This window comes from Pipistrellus kuhlii, unplaced genomic scaffold (assembly GCF_014108245.1).
Source record: "Pipistrellus kuhlii isolate mPipKuh1 unplaced genomic scaffold, mPipKuh1.p scaffold_m20_p_8, whole genome shotgun sequence".
NCBI lineage: Eukaryota > Metazoa > Chordata > Mammalia > Chiroptera > Vespertilionidae > Pipistrellus > Pipistrellus kuhlii.
The window spans coordinates 15,882,967-15,898,048 of NW_023425584.1; the positions used below are offsets into that span (position 1 = coordinate 15,882,967).

General features: G+C 48.6%; 1 protein-coding gene across 2 annotated transcripts in view; it reads right to left on the reverse strand.

The window, feature by feature from the left end:
- Positions 1–15,082, reverse strand: part of GALNT10 (polypeptide N-acetylgalactosaminyltransferase 10) — a 176,778-nt gene that overhangs the window by 23,384 nt on the left and 138,312 nt on the right. For both annotated transcript variants that reach the window (XM_036424767.2, XM_036424766.2), the window contains exons 5-7: positions 7,510–7,695; positions 4,411–4,594; positions 800–917 (exon numbers count right to left, since the gene is read on the reverse strand). In XM_036424767.2, coding sequence (XP_036280660.1) covers positions 800–917; positions 4,411–4,594; positions 7,510–7,695 — 488 coding nt within the window. The remainder of the gene's footprint in view (positions 1–799; positions 918–4,410; positions 4,595–7,509; positions 7,696–15,082) is intronic.

Sequence of the window (15,082 nt, forward strand, 5' to 3'; positions counted from 1 at the left end):
AGAGGGGAAGGGAGCCTCCTCATTACACCGTCTTCTTCCCCTCGAGGTGAAGGACATAATTGGATCAAATGGAAGCAGGAGCCAGCCTCCTTCCCCTCCCCGGCGACAGACTTCCAAAATGGCTTCATTACCGAGCCCTTTGTAAATAAACTGTGTGGGGAAGAATGCCATTTGCAGTGCTGTAATTGCCCGATGAGCATCATTAGACGGGCCTTTAGAAAACACACAGAATGGAATCATTTTGGGTTTCAGAAGTCCTTTGGGCAAATCCTTCTCCGTTCACTGTTCTCCACAAAGTGAGTTTCTGTAGGGGGACTCCTTGCCCAAGGAGGTGGCTCTGGCCAGGGACAGGCCTGCTCTTAATATTCAACCAACACACTTAGGAAGTGTCTTCTGAGTCAGACACCCTTCCGGTACTTGGGATACAGCGGTAAGTGGAGCACACAAAGATCACCACCCCGGGGAAGTTTATATTCAGGTGAGATCTCAGAACACAGGTGTGCCCATTTCTGGTCTGGCAATGGTGCCCCCTGGCCATCCATCATGAGCTGGGGAGACACCTTGCTAGGGGCTCTGGGGATGTGAGAAGCCAGTCCTGGCTGACCACATGGCTAACCTTCCCCTCAGAGAAACCTGATCTTCACCTGAGAGCCACAACGAAAGGGAGACGGTGACCCTTCACCTTAGGAACCCCACGGCCTTCTGTCTCCAGGCTCAGACAGACAAGAGCGGGGGAACCTGCCAGCACAGCTGCCAAGAGGCGGTGCCAGGAGAAGGGGGCTTCCAGGCGCTGGCTCACCTTGAATGAGATCTCATACTGCTCGCCTCCCCAGATCTCCAGGCCTGGGTCGTACCCGCCCAGCTCCCAGAACCACTTCCGGTCCACGGCGAACAGTCCACCGGCCATCACGGGAGACCTGCCAAGGAAGCAGAGCGTGGTGTGAGGACGTGAGAGCACGCGGATACTGCTGTTCCCCTGCGGTGGGGGTCCCGTTGCTCCATGAGCACAGCCCACGTGTTCTGCGGGGAATCCCAGGCCCTTCGGGTGAGGCTCAGGCCTTTGTCTTCCTCGCCTACACTTCCCTTCATAAATGCTCCCTTTTAACCAAGCGGGCCCAGCGTTCCTATACGCGTTTAACACCAGGGAATCCTTGTGAAATGAAATCACAGCATGTTCTCCCCATGAACCTTGTAGCTGAATCATCTCTCTCTCTCCCCACCAGCCCTCCCACCAGGCCTTCCCAAGTCTGGCTGGCTGTCAGATGTCTTAGAGATGGAAACCATACAGCTTCCTGAGCCTATACCCAGACCTACAAAACCCTCTCTGGGGAAGGAGCCTCGGAACCTGTGTTTTAGACCTGCTCCAGAGAGGGTTCTGTCCGTTCAGCATAGACACTTGTTCTGCCGAGAGGCGACAGAAGCCACGGCCTCCGATCTTTCAGTCACACGGGACTAGGGTGAACTCCTTGGCCATCTTTATCAATTCATTCACTGAGTTCCGGCTGGGAAGCAGATGCTGGAGGCGTCTGGAGGCAAAGCAGCCGGACGGACCCAGGGATGCCAGTGGCAGGGCCGCACCTCAGGACAGAGGACCCAGGAGACAGGTGGGGCCATAAGGACCCCTGGGAGCGCAGATGTTTCTCTCTCTCCCCCTCTAAAATCTCAATGGAAAAACACACAAAAATAAAAGGGGTCCTCTTGACTCTGACTGAAGGCTTGACTATCCCAGATGCTGAATTGAACTAATTTAGCAATAAAGCGCTCTCACTCCTCACGTAGACGCCAGGAGGCAGGCCTCATCATTACCATCCTATTTTATGCAAGCAGAAACCAGGGTGCAGCAGGTAACTTGCTCAAGGCTTCACAGCCACTAAGCAGGACTTACCCCTCTAAACTGCCACAGCCCACACCCCCCACGGCCACGGTACCCCACTTCCTGTCAGGAAGGGGCAATTGAGTGAAAAGGATGGGAGACCCTCACTGCGCTCTGGGCTCCTCTTAGCCTGTAGCGTGCCTGCGATGAAGGACGTAACCACTGGCCCTGTGCTGCCCATCCGGGGCACTTGCAATGTGGCTGGTCTGGATGGAGGGGAGCTGCGAGTGTAACGCACACACAGATTTCTAAGTCTTAGTATGCAGACAAGAACAGAGAAGATCTCATTAATGATTTCAAAATGTTGGTTACATGCTAAAATGGGAATGTTTTAGCTATAAAATATGCTACCAAATAAATTTTACCTGCTTCTCTTTGCCTTTTTTTTTTTTTTTTTTTTTTTTTTTTTTTTTTTTTTTTTACATGGCTACTAGGAAATGTAAAAATACATAGGTGGCTTGCATGAGATTTCTGCTGGACAGTGCTGATTTTAACCTCAGTGAGGCCGCTTCCCGTTTACACAGCAGACCTTCCTAGCTCACCTTGCTAGTAAACCGTTTCCCCGAAAATAAGACAGTGTCTTATATTAATTTTTTCTCCCAAAGTTGCGCTAGGTCTTATTTTCAGGGGATGTCTTATCTTTCCATGCGCTAGGTCTTATTTTCGGAGGATGTCTTATTTTCGGGGAAACATGGTATTTCTGAAAGTACCTAGGACTATAAGAGGATAAGGTGGCAATGGTATCAACTCTCTCCTATCTTCTGAAGATGGTGGCTTTGGGTTTTCTGGCTGGATTCTTAAATATGCTGCTCGGAGGGGCATATTTATGAAATCAAACCCAGGACTCTGCACTCAAAAACCAGCCTGGCTGGCTGCCAGGGACCCGGCCAAGGAGCTGCCTCATTAGGAGGCCTCACAACAGGTAGGCGATGGGCCGCAAGGTGTTTGGATGCTTGAGGCTGTGACTCCAGAGGGAGCCTCTCCTTTAGCCCGATCTATTATCTGCAACAGCAACAACAATTCTGAGTGTCTGGTGTCTGCCGTGCACTTGACCGGCATTATCTCCAGCTCTCACAAAGCCCTATCACTAGCCCCGTTTTCAGATGGAGGAATTTGAAATTCAGAAATGCTATATACTCTGCTCAAGGGCATGCAGGGAGTAAGTGGATGAGCCGTAATTCACACCGGGGTGTGCCACCAAAGCCCGAGGTTTTCCAACATCATTACACCACGCTGTGCCTACAGATCGCCCGCCTGCTGGCACCGTGGAGAGGCATGCAGAAAATGACCAGGATTTATCTTGCGGCATCTCCCCTGGGTTTTGTCCAAGTGCAATATAGAGGAGAGACTTCTGGAAGGAATCAGAGGATACAACACAGGGAGAGTCCCTCAGGAAGCCTTTAGGCCAGTGGCTCTCCACCTTGGCCACACATTAGTATCACCCGGGATCTTAAAAAAACAATGATGTCCAGCCCTGGCGAGTGTTGCTCAGTGGTTAGAGCGCTGGCCAGTGCACCAAAGGGTCATGGGCTCAATTCCTGGTCAAGAGCATGAACCCAGGTTTGATTCCCAGCTCCAGCTGGGGCTCATGCAGAAGGCAACCAATTGATGTCTCTCTCGCACCAATGTGTCCCTCCCCCCACTCGCCACCATCTATCCGTCCCTCCCTCCCTTCCACTTTCTCTAAAAACTAATGAAAAAAATATCTTCGGGTGATAATTAACAACAACAAAAGAAAACAAAAATGATGTCCAGATATCACCCCCAGACTCTGCAGTAATTGGCTGGGGGTTGGGGGGAGGGTGACTTGCACTTGATGCCAATAGGCACCCAGGGTTGAGAATTGGATTGGGCCAACCCTTCAATATCCAGATGAGCAGACTGAGGCCTCAGGGGAAAATGGCTGGGCCTCTGCCACTAACCAGCTGCATGACCTGAATGTGCCCTTTCCTCATCCCGTAGTGAGGAGGGGGCACGGGCCAAGCCCCGCCCTATGTACCTTTCAAACCTTAGAGCCTATGAATTGCCTCATGGCAAAGGGTCAAACCATACAGCGGGTTCTGGTTAGTCTGAAAACTCCATTTCCTGGAGCAGCCCATTCTGACTCAGCCTCTATTATGTGTCATCTTGGGCAGGTGTCACCTCCTCTCTGACTTGACTAGTAGTGTTGGACCGAGTTGAGGACATAGGTCAGGAGAAGAACAAACGTCTGACCTGCTGAAGAGGCACCGGGGCTCTGCTCATGCAGCTCCATCGCCCTGACCCCCTCCATTTCCTCAGGGAAGCAACTCATTTCCTCAGTTGGCAATGGCAGCAAACTGCACAGAGGTGGGCAAGGACGAGGTGACCAGCTTGGTGGTCCATGAGCTGAAGGTCTGTGACAAGCTGGGATGGACTGTGCTTCTGGTTGGGGACATCTGCCCTGGCCTGTCTGCACTGGACTTTTGGGGGAGATGGCAATCCTGAGCTGTGTGTGTTGAGGAGGGAGTCACTGGGTCAGCTCAGCTACTGGGGCCAGCCTGGTTCCTCATACTTACTCAAATGGGTCACTGGGGTCAGCCTTCTGCAGTTCTGGAGGGATTGGGATCCGCTTGTAGTACATCTCCCAGTCAAAGGCGCCCCGCATGGCGTCGCCCGCCTGGGTCTCATACCGGAAGTCATCGTGATCAATCACGTCAATCATCGGGCACACGATGGTCTTGCGGTTCCGAGCGATGCGGTCTGAGGAAGCCAAGAGATGCACATTAGGGAGGCAGGATGGGGGAGCAGCTGAGTGCATGACCCTCTTCTGCAGCTTGTTTGAATTTTTAATGTGTTTCCTGGGTAAATTATCTGAACACTTGAGCTTGAGAATCCTGGAGAAGGGAGGGCGCAAGCTTTAAAAAAGATGGACCAGGGTTCCCATCCCAGTCCTGACGCTTAGGACGGGGGTCCTGGGTCAGCTACATAACTAACATCTCTAAGACCCGGCGTTCTCCTCCGGGGGTGCCAGTGTGCTGGGGGGGATGGGGGGGGGGAGTGGGGGAGAGTGGGAAATGTCTGCTGGCTTCGGGCCAGGAGTCAGATTCAAGACTTGGAATGGGGAGTGTGGTGGGGGCAGAGTAGGTGGGCAGCTGCCACCAGGGGTGTGTTTACCCCTCCCCACCTACTGAAGCAGAATCTCTGAGGGTGGAGATGGAGCAACCTTGTGACAGCTCCCTGGGAATTCTTAATGAAGCAGAACCCTTCTCCAGGGAGGGAGCTAGAGAAGGCCTCCCTTCCTCACTATTCATGGCCGGTCTGGGGATCTCACTTCAGGAAGGGTTTGGACTTAGGACACAGTGCTCTGCTGGATCCTGGCTGACCGTGAGAGGTCTGAGGTCAAGGGGCTGCATCGGCCCAGCCCTGTTCAGTGCTGGGCTCACTTAGGGACAGAATGCCCAGGTTCGAGCCCTGGTTTTGTCACCTACTAGCCGTATAACCTTGGGGAAGGTCATCCGATGCCTCTGAGTCTCAGTTTCCTTGCCGACAGAATGGAGGAAGATACCGCTTATCTCATGGGGGTCTCTGAAGACTGAGAGACAAGGAGGCCAAGGCGCCCAGCACCTGATCAGCACTCCCGATACCGTCTGTGACCGGGGTTGCTGGAAGAAGCTCAGAAGCAGGCGCTGGAAGGCTGAGCCTCTCCCCCGTTCTCCCTGCCCCTCAGGTTTCTCATTTGCAAGATGTTGATACTAATGCCTGGCCTGCTTGTTCTAGCACGGAGTCATCAAATTCAAATGGGGATGTGGCCTAGAAAGCTAGGAGACGAGCAGAGCCATGATGATGATGATGGTAATGATAATGATGGAGGAAATGATGATCAACAGCGGTTTTCCTTTGGGGCGCTGATTCCTTCTCACTCAGAAACGCTCGCTCTCCAAAGAAGGCAGACTGAGCTGTGCACAGAGGTGTAAATGGCTTCAGAGACAAAAGCCATAATGTGCTCTGTCTGCTGATCATATTAGCTGGGCAGACGTTTAAATCGACACCAGTGGTTCACATTTCTATTGCAAAAAGGGAAGAAAAAAAAAAGAAAAAGAGAGGGGGATGCTTCTTCCATGTTTGTCTGCAGATTATGAAAATTACCTTCCTGTATTTCCATAGAAACAGAGTTAAGGGCTATTGAGACAACCAGTTCGGCTTCCCGCCCCACCACTCCATTCTCTTTATGAGCCACCGAATGGCCCAACGAATGGGTTGTCCCTTCACAACTATCAATTAGGCGATTTACGGTGAGGCTTTCTTGTTTTTTTTTTTTTGTTCTCTTTCAGTCAGGAGAGGCAGAGGCAGACCTCTTGGTTTAATGAAATCAACTGTTTACCAGAAAGTCTGGGTTCTATCCTTTTCCTAACCACACACAAGTGCATAATCTAACATGTGCTGATCTGTGCTGGGACCCAGCACACTGGTTATCCCACTCCAACTGGGTGGGTTTTGGGTTCCGTTCTCACCCCCGAACCGTGGCCTACCCAGTGCCCCTCAAAGCTTGGTCCCTGGAGAGCAGCACTGGCTCCACCGGGGCGCTGGTTAGAAATGCAGCTTCTCAGGCCCCACTCGGGACCCCCCAAACTGGAAACCCTGGAGGTGGGGCCCGGCACTCTGTGTTTTGACAAGACTTCCAGGGGATTCTGAGGCACCCTCAAGTTCGCCCTAAACTCCAGCCCCCTTTGCTCCCCCAGCTTTCTGTTACAGAGAGCATATCCCTCCACTTCTGAGGGGTTCACTTCCTCTCTGGATTGGTAGCTCTCCCCCAGTCTGCCGCCATCGCCGTCCCTCTCCGAACTCCCAGTCTCAGTGGGACATTTCCTCTTCAATGTCCAACTGTCCGCACCGGCGCACTGCCTTTATCAAAGCGGACACCTGGAGATTCAGGCCTGGTTCTCCAACCAGCCAGGAGACGCCGGCATCCAATCCTCGTGTCTCCCTTCTGTCCTCCAAGCTACGGTGGACGACGCCTGCGTCATGCTGCCCTCCATCGATGGTCCTCCCCTGGTAGTTGGCATAAACTCTCCAAAGAGGACTGAATTTAGGGAGGCAATGCGGAATCATGAAAGACAGACTTCAGGGCCAGACAGATGGTGACTTTGACACGTAGAGCCCAAGGGAATAAATGCATCATTCAATAAACTGAATGATAGTCTCTAATAAATCGAATACATTCAAGAGACTGACTCTGAACTTCAGTCTCTTCTACTATAAAAAAAGGGATATGTCTGACCTGGCATAGTTTTGTGAGAATTAGAGACAATGCTTGCAACCTTGCTGGCTCACAGGAGCTGTGCGGTGAATAGTAACTGCTCTCAGTTTGGTTCTTAATGGTAGATAGCTTTGGCTTGCTTTCTAAGAAATATTGACGTAATCTGGGAGAGCAATCATGTCTCAGAAACTGATGTGCTGGACGGCATTGGCACGCCACTTCCCCTCTGAGTCTCAGCTCCTTTCTCTGTAAAAGGAAGGAACAGGACCGGATGGGTCGCTAGGGTCTCCTTGAGCACTCCTGAACTTCTGAGGGCACCTGGCACCATGCTGGGTGCATCTCAGCAACTTCTGTGGCTGGGGCCAGTTGCTGCTGGCTCATGCCGCATCGCCTACTTTGTTTTGGGAGAGTCCCTTACCGAGCAAGGGGGGGAGCCAATTGACATTGGCTTCACAGTGTGAGTCCAAGAATGTGATGACGTCCCCAATGGCCGCCGAGGCCCCCAGCATCCGGGTCCTTATCAGCCCTTCCCGTTTCTTGGTTCGGAGAATCCTCACACTGGGGAAATGGGCCATGTAGTCTTCAAGAGGCTTCTTCAGGTGCTCTGGGAGGGAGACAGAAGAGGAAAGAGGGACTCTGGGTAAGAAGAGCTGCTCAGTAGTCTTACTCTTATGATCTCTCCCTTGCCTGTGCACTGCACTTTACAGTGTAGACACAGCTCTCGACACACTGCCTCATTGCCCCTTTCAAGTACAAACTGTACACTCTGAAAACGACAAAACCTTATTGAAAGGAACTGAAGGCCAAAAGAAATGGACAGACAGTTCATGTTCTTATTGAATAGATGACTTAATATTGTTAGGATATTAATAAAACCGCCCTTATTGATCTACAGAGTCAACGTGATTAAAATCACAGCTGATTTCTTTGCAGAAATTGACAACTGACAGCTCATCCTAAGATTTATGGAAATGCAAGGGATGAAGGGACCCAGATTAGGTAAAAACAATCTTTTCATTATTTATACGTGAATGTTTATAGCAGCACTATTCATAATAGTCAGATGGTGGAAATAACCCATGTTTCCAATGCCTATGAATGTTATAAACAAATACAGAATATATCCATACAATGGACTATTACTCAGCCATAAAAAGGAATCAAGAACTAATATATGCTACACCGTGGGTGGATCTTAAAAACATTATACTAAGTAAAAGAAGCCAGTTACAAAAGACCACATATTGTATGATTCCATTTGTATGAAATTCCAGAATAGGTAATCCATAGAGAAAGAAAGCAGATTAGTGATTGCCAGGGCCTGGGTCGGGGGAATAAGGAGCGGCTGCTTAATGGGTATGGGGTTTCCTTTTGGGATGATAAAAATATTTTGTAACTGGATAGAGGTGATGGTTGCACAACACTGCGAATGTACTAAATGCCACTCAATTGAATACTTGAACCTGGTTAATTTTATGTGAATTTTACCTCAATTAAAAACATGGATAAAGGATATAAATAGGTACGTCTCAAAAGAAGATATACAAATGGTCAAAAAGCACGTGAAAATATGCTTATCATCATCAATCATCAGGGAATATGCAAGTCCTCAGTAGTATGTGACACCATTATTACTTTACATCCACCAGGACTGATATAATCGGAAAGTCAGATAATAACAAGTGTTAACAAGGATATGGAGAAATAAGCATCTTCATACACTGTTGGTGGGAACGTAAAATGGTGCAGTTACTTAGAAAAACAGCCTGGCAGTTCCTCAAACAGTTAAACATGGTTATAATCCAGCAATTCCACTCTGAGGCATACACCCAAAAGAAATGGAAACACATGTCCACATAAAAACTTGTACACTCATGTTCACAGCAGCAGCATTCATAACAGCCCCAAATTGAAAACCATCTAAATGTCCATCAAAGGGTGAATGGAAAACAAAATGTAGAAGAGCCATACCATAGAATGTTATTCCGCAATAAAGAAGGAACAAGCTATTGCAATAATATGGTTGAGCCTTAAAAATATTATGCTAGGTTAAAGAAGTCAGACATACAAGACTAGATATTATATGATTCCATTTATGTGAAATTTCTGGAAAGGTAGAACTCCGGAGACAGAAAGGAATTCAGTGGTTGGCTGAGGCTGGGTTGGGATTGGGAGTTGACTGCAAACAGGCACAAGAAAATGTTTTGGAGTGATGGAAATATTCTAAAAATGAATTATCGTATTAGTTTCACAACTGCATAAATTCACTTAAAAACACATTGAACTACAGACTTAAAATGGGTGATTTCTATGGGATGTAAATTATATTTCCATAAGGCTGTTAGGTTCTAAAAAAAAAAAATCAATTTTATTTCTATACACTGGCAAAACACAATTGGAAAGTACAACAAAAATAGCATTTGTAGTAGTCTCATGTATAAAGGTCCAGATAAATGAATAGATAAATAATATTTATAGATTGGAAGACTCCATATTAAAAGCCAGTTCTCAGCCCAGAAATAAACCCATGCTTTTATTGTCAATTAATATTTGACAAAGGAGGCAAAAACATACAATGGGGTAAAGATAGTCTATTCAATAAATGGTACTGGGAAAATTGGACAGATACATAAAAGAAAATAAAACAAGATAACCTTACACCATATCTAAGAATAAATTCAAAATGGATTAAATACTTAAATGTTAGACTTGAAACCATAAAAATTCTAGAAGAAAACAGGCAGTAAAAATTTGGTAATTTCTTGAAGCAATATTTTTTCTGATATATTAACTTGGGCAAGGGAAATAACAACAACAACAAAAAAACCCAAAACAAATGGGACTATATCAAACTAAAAAGTTTTTTCACAGCAAAGGAAACCATCAAGAAAATGAAAAGCCAACCCACTAAATGGGATTGTCAATGATACATTTGATAAGGGGTTAACATCCAAAATGTATAAAGAATTTTTATAACTCAACACCAAAAAACCCAAACAGTCCAGTTTAAAAAAAATGGGCAAAGGACCTGAATAGATACCTTTCCAAAAGGAGAAACAGATGGCCAGACATATAAAAAGATGCTAATCATCAATGTCACTAATCATCAGAGAGATGCAAATTAAAGCACAATGAAAAATCCCCTCACACACCTGTCAGAATGGCTATCATCAATAAATCAACAAACGAGCGTTGCGAGGATGTGGAGAAAAGGAAACCCTCATGCACTGTTGGTGGGAATGCAGAGTGGTGCAGCCACTGTGGAAAGCAGTATGGAGTTTCCTAAAAAATACAAAATGGAACTGTCTTATGACCTAGCAATTCCCCTTCTGGCACTATATCCTAAGAACCTGAAACACTAATCCAAAGGAATATATGCACCCCTCTGCTTAGTGCAGCGTTAGTTACAATAGCCAAGCTAGTGAAACAGCCCAAGTGTCCATCAGTAGATAAGTGGATAAAAAAGCTTTGGGACAGCCCTGGTTGGGTGGCTCAGTTGGTTAGAGCCTTGTCCTGTACATCAAATGGGTGTGGGTTCAATCCCCGGGAGGCAACTGATTGATGTTTTTCTCTCACATCTATGTTTTTTTTTCCTCTCTCTCCCCCCCTTTTTGTCTAGTATCAATAAAAATATCCTTGGGTGAGAATTAAAAAACAACAACAATGGGAGCACAAGGGATCGTTCTGGTGTGAGGCAATGTCTACATTTTGATTGGGTTGCTGCTTTCCCAGGTGTATACATTTGTTAAAACCTTATGGAACTGTATACTGAAGATAGCTACATTTTTTTTTCACTACTTGTAACTTTTAGCTCGATTACAAAATATATTGGTCAAAACACACATTCTCTTCGTTGGGGAAGCTGGAGTGCTGTGGAAGTGTCCCTGACTGGGGACCCGGAGAATCGGACTGTGCTCCCCAGTTTGGCACAGTGAGCCCATCACTTATGTCCTCTGGGCCGACTCTGAAATCAGAGTTTGGAACAGAAGGTCTCCAATGGCCCTGAGCCCAGACCTCACAGAGCTCTTGCCAGCCCCTGGGGTGACCACCTTCCCTAACCAAGACCCCAATCCTGCTCTGAATTCCCTCCATCAGGCATTAGACTGGAAGGCCCCTCCCTGCCAACCCCCAAATCAGGGGCTGTGTCCAAGTCACCTGTAGAGTGGACTATAAATAAGGCTGCAGAACATCACCCAGGCCCCGGTGATATGACAGATGGAGGGTAGCACCCAGCATCTTTGGGTTTACTTGACCACATTGGGATTGCGAGGCACAGCCAGGCCTGGAACCCATTGGGGTATGTCTGTCTCTTCATTCCATAGACAGAAAGCTGAGGTCCAGAGAAGAGAAGGGCCCGCCTCCGGCACAGTGAGCAGCAGAGCTGTGTTTCACGCCAGGATCGCCTGGCTGTGTGATCCAAAACCTACTGAACCTTTTATTTTTCTAACCCAGGAAAGAAATGAATCACTTTCACTGGTAAGGAAGGTTATAGTTTGCAAAGCAGCTTCACATATTTTATCTCCGTTGGTTCATAAAATCACACTCTGCATCTGACAGATGAGAAAATTGATGCTCAGAGAAGAGAAGAAACTGGCCTGGGGTCATATAGCCAGTAAGTTGCTGGGCTCCCTGTAGAAACTTACACTCTCCCCTTCCAGGCATGTTTTTCCTACGCCGACAATCATCTACGACTGCATGATTTGTGCCTCTTCTCCTTACCCTACTTCGACTTTTTCAAGCAGCTCACTTTGCCTGGCCAGCGTGGCTCAGTGGTTGAGTGTCAACCTATGAACCAGGAGATTTTGGTTCAGTTCCCAGTCAGGGCACATGCTTGGGTTTTGGGCTCGATCCTCAGTAGGGGGCGTGCAGGAGGCAGCAGATAAAGGATTCTCTCTTGTCATTGATGTTTCAACCTCTCTCTCCCTCTTCCTTCCTCTCCCTGAAATCAATATAAACATATTAAAAAAAAAAAAAAGATAAACAGAGAGAAAATGATCTACACATACAGCAGAGGCTGGAAAACGGAGACACCCCAGATGCCTTCTCGCTCGCTCGCAAAGATTAATATGGTGTCTCCTGCCCTTTCCCACTTATCCTTGGAACAGTGACTCTGTAGAAAACAGAAATCAATTTTCCCTAATTGAGGGACTAAATCTTTCCAAAAGAGACTTGCTTGGGCATTGAGACAAGATAGCAAAAGGCATGATCACTCTCCAGATAGGCTGCTGTTGGGGCAGGAAAACTGTCTTTAAAAGAAAAAAGCCATGGTCAGTGTGACAAGTGCTTCTTCTTCGCTGGGTTCAACTGGTAAGTCATTAACTGGAGGATGAGATAATCTCCTACACTGCACACCACTACTCCCATCGGAATTAGAAATATCACTGGGCCCAGCTCTAATCACCGAGGGCCCCGCGCGGGCAGGCCCCGTGGCTGAAATCACCCCGAACGCAGATGGCTGCATCATTACAGACCGAGCAATTAAGTGCTTTTGACAGCTTGTGGTAACGTCGGAGCCATTATTTAGGGGCAATTATGCTCCTCCCGTCCTTATTAGAAAGTGCACTTGCACAAAATCAGGATCGTTGCCTGCTTTTGCCACTTGGACGAGGACATTCCATAAAGTCACAGAATTTTAGAGCTGCAAGGGACTTCAGATGAAGAAGATGATGGTGATGATATGATGAGGATCACGGTCCTTCGCTGAGCTCCCTGCTTCAGATACATCAAAGAAGGTGCTATGGTCTCATGTTAGAGAAGAGGCGGCCATGAGGCTTGGCATGGGCAATGTAACCTTCCCAAGGAACAATTTAAAAATGGTGAAGCCAAGGTGTAAAACCCAGCCCTGCCTGCTTGCAAATGGGCAGGCTCTTCCTAATGCACCCAATTCTCTCTCTACCGCACTTCAGCCAGTCCTTTCATTCTACCAGAGGGGTCCAGGGAGGGCCAGGGAGGGTAAATGTCCTCCTCAGAACCATAGAGTGAGTCTGTGACACAGAGCTGTTAACCCTGGGATGCCCTCCCCCATCCTCATAAGCACTAGGACAGGGATAAAACAGCCTTCACCGGCGTGCCATGCTCACGGTCTCTAATGGATACCTAACGCTGTGTTCCAAAAGATTCCGCGGCTACACCCTGGCTCAGCGGGCACGTGTCGGCGCTGAGAACAGATGTCCGCCCTGAAGCAGCAGGGAGGCAGCTGCCCTAATGTCAAATATGCACCATTCCTATTCCATCGGCTGCTCTGCTTGTAAAAACAATACAGCGCTGCTTGTGTTACCCCTCGAATTCAATGATGAGCCAGAGCCATCCAGCAAGGGGGAGGCTGCTTCTGAAGGTGAGCCCCATTGCTGTCAGGCTCTCGGCAGGTGTTGGAAGAGCACCTATCGAAGAGCTCCCGGGTGGGCCTGGGTGCCCCCCTGCCCCCTCCTCAGCGTCTGTTCACCGCCTGCCTTACGTCACCCGCCAGCACCTGCCTCTGCCTGGGGCTCTCTGCACCCACATGGCGAACCTCAACCAAGGACTGTGGTGGTGGTGGGTCATCACCCCAGCGCCCTTGCTGCCTCTGGTTGGCTGACCCCGGACAAGTGCACGGAGCTGACTTTCAGGGCTCCCAGTGGGGTCACGTGGGGTTGCGGCCGTGGTGCCCTTCTGTCACAGGCACCTACTGGCCCCTCCCTTTCCTGTTCTCATGTCCACACTCTCACTAGTGCTCTCCCAGATCTCCTCCCCAGACAAGTACTTTGTGCTCAAACCCCGACTCGGGCTCTGCTTTAGGAAACCCACACGAAGACGCATTCTGAGACGCAGGTATGATGGGAGGACCTGTAAGCTGACTCTGTGGTTTCATGACTTCCCCCCATCACCACATTGTTCTCCGGTGCCAGTTTCTATACATATTGTAATAATGGTCTCAGGCTCAGGCTCACCCATACAGGGCACCAACCCAAGGACTTCACATGCATTTACTCATCCCATCTCCATAAACGCTCCATGAGGCAAGTCATGATTAGTGTCCCTACGATGGGGAAACGGGGCCCAGGGAGGTCCAGCAACTTTCCCTACATCCACACAGTAAGTGGCAGGTCTTGGATTTAAACCCAGTCTGCCTCCAGAGTCTAAAGTCTTCTTTGCTAAACTTAAAAAAAAAAACCAACAATATATTTTTATTGACTACAGAGAGGAAGGGAGATAGAGAGATAGAAACATTAATGAGAGAGAATCATTGATTGGCTGCCTTCTGCAGGCCTCACACCAGGGACTAAGCCTGCAACCCAGGCATGTGTCCTGACTGGGAATCGAACCGTGATCTCCTGGTTCATAGGTCCATGCTCAACAGCTGAGCTACCCGAGCTGGGCACTTTGCTAAACTTTAAAAAAAATTAAGAATCCTTTCAAACACATTTTTGAAAAGTTGGATAGAATAATGACCCCCTCCCTCCCGCTCATCCATCACTCAGCTTCGGAAACGTCAAATGCTAGTCACTCCTGTTTCACCCCCTTCCCCGCCCCCGCCTACTGGGTGCTACTGGGGCCGATGGGGTCTGTGCTGGGAGAGGAGAGCAGGGGGTAACGTGGAAGGATATGACATCCAGGAGACTTGTCCCTCTCCCCAGAGCACTCTGGGTGAGCTACCTCATCGCTGGACACAGAGTGTCTTAGGAACACTTGCTGATCATCTCAGGGGACTCCCTGCAAGGAGGGCGGGGTGGGTCCTGCCAATTCTGGTGCTACAGGGAGGAAACTGAGGCCTGGGGAAAAGGAGGCCTTGCCCACATCTCTCAGCTGATTTGAGTAAGGACCCTGCACTTCTCCAGTTCTAGTATATCCCACCTGAACACACACACACACACACACACACACACACACACACACACACTTCCCTGGGCCTGCATGGAAAGGCAGTCTCTCCCTCCTGTCTGCTCTGAGGGCACCTGGGACTGAGGATGGTTCTACCTGGCAGGCTGTGGCACAGGTCGTTGCATTCCAAGGAG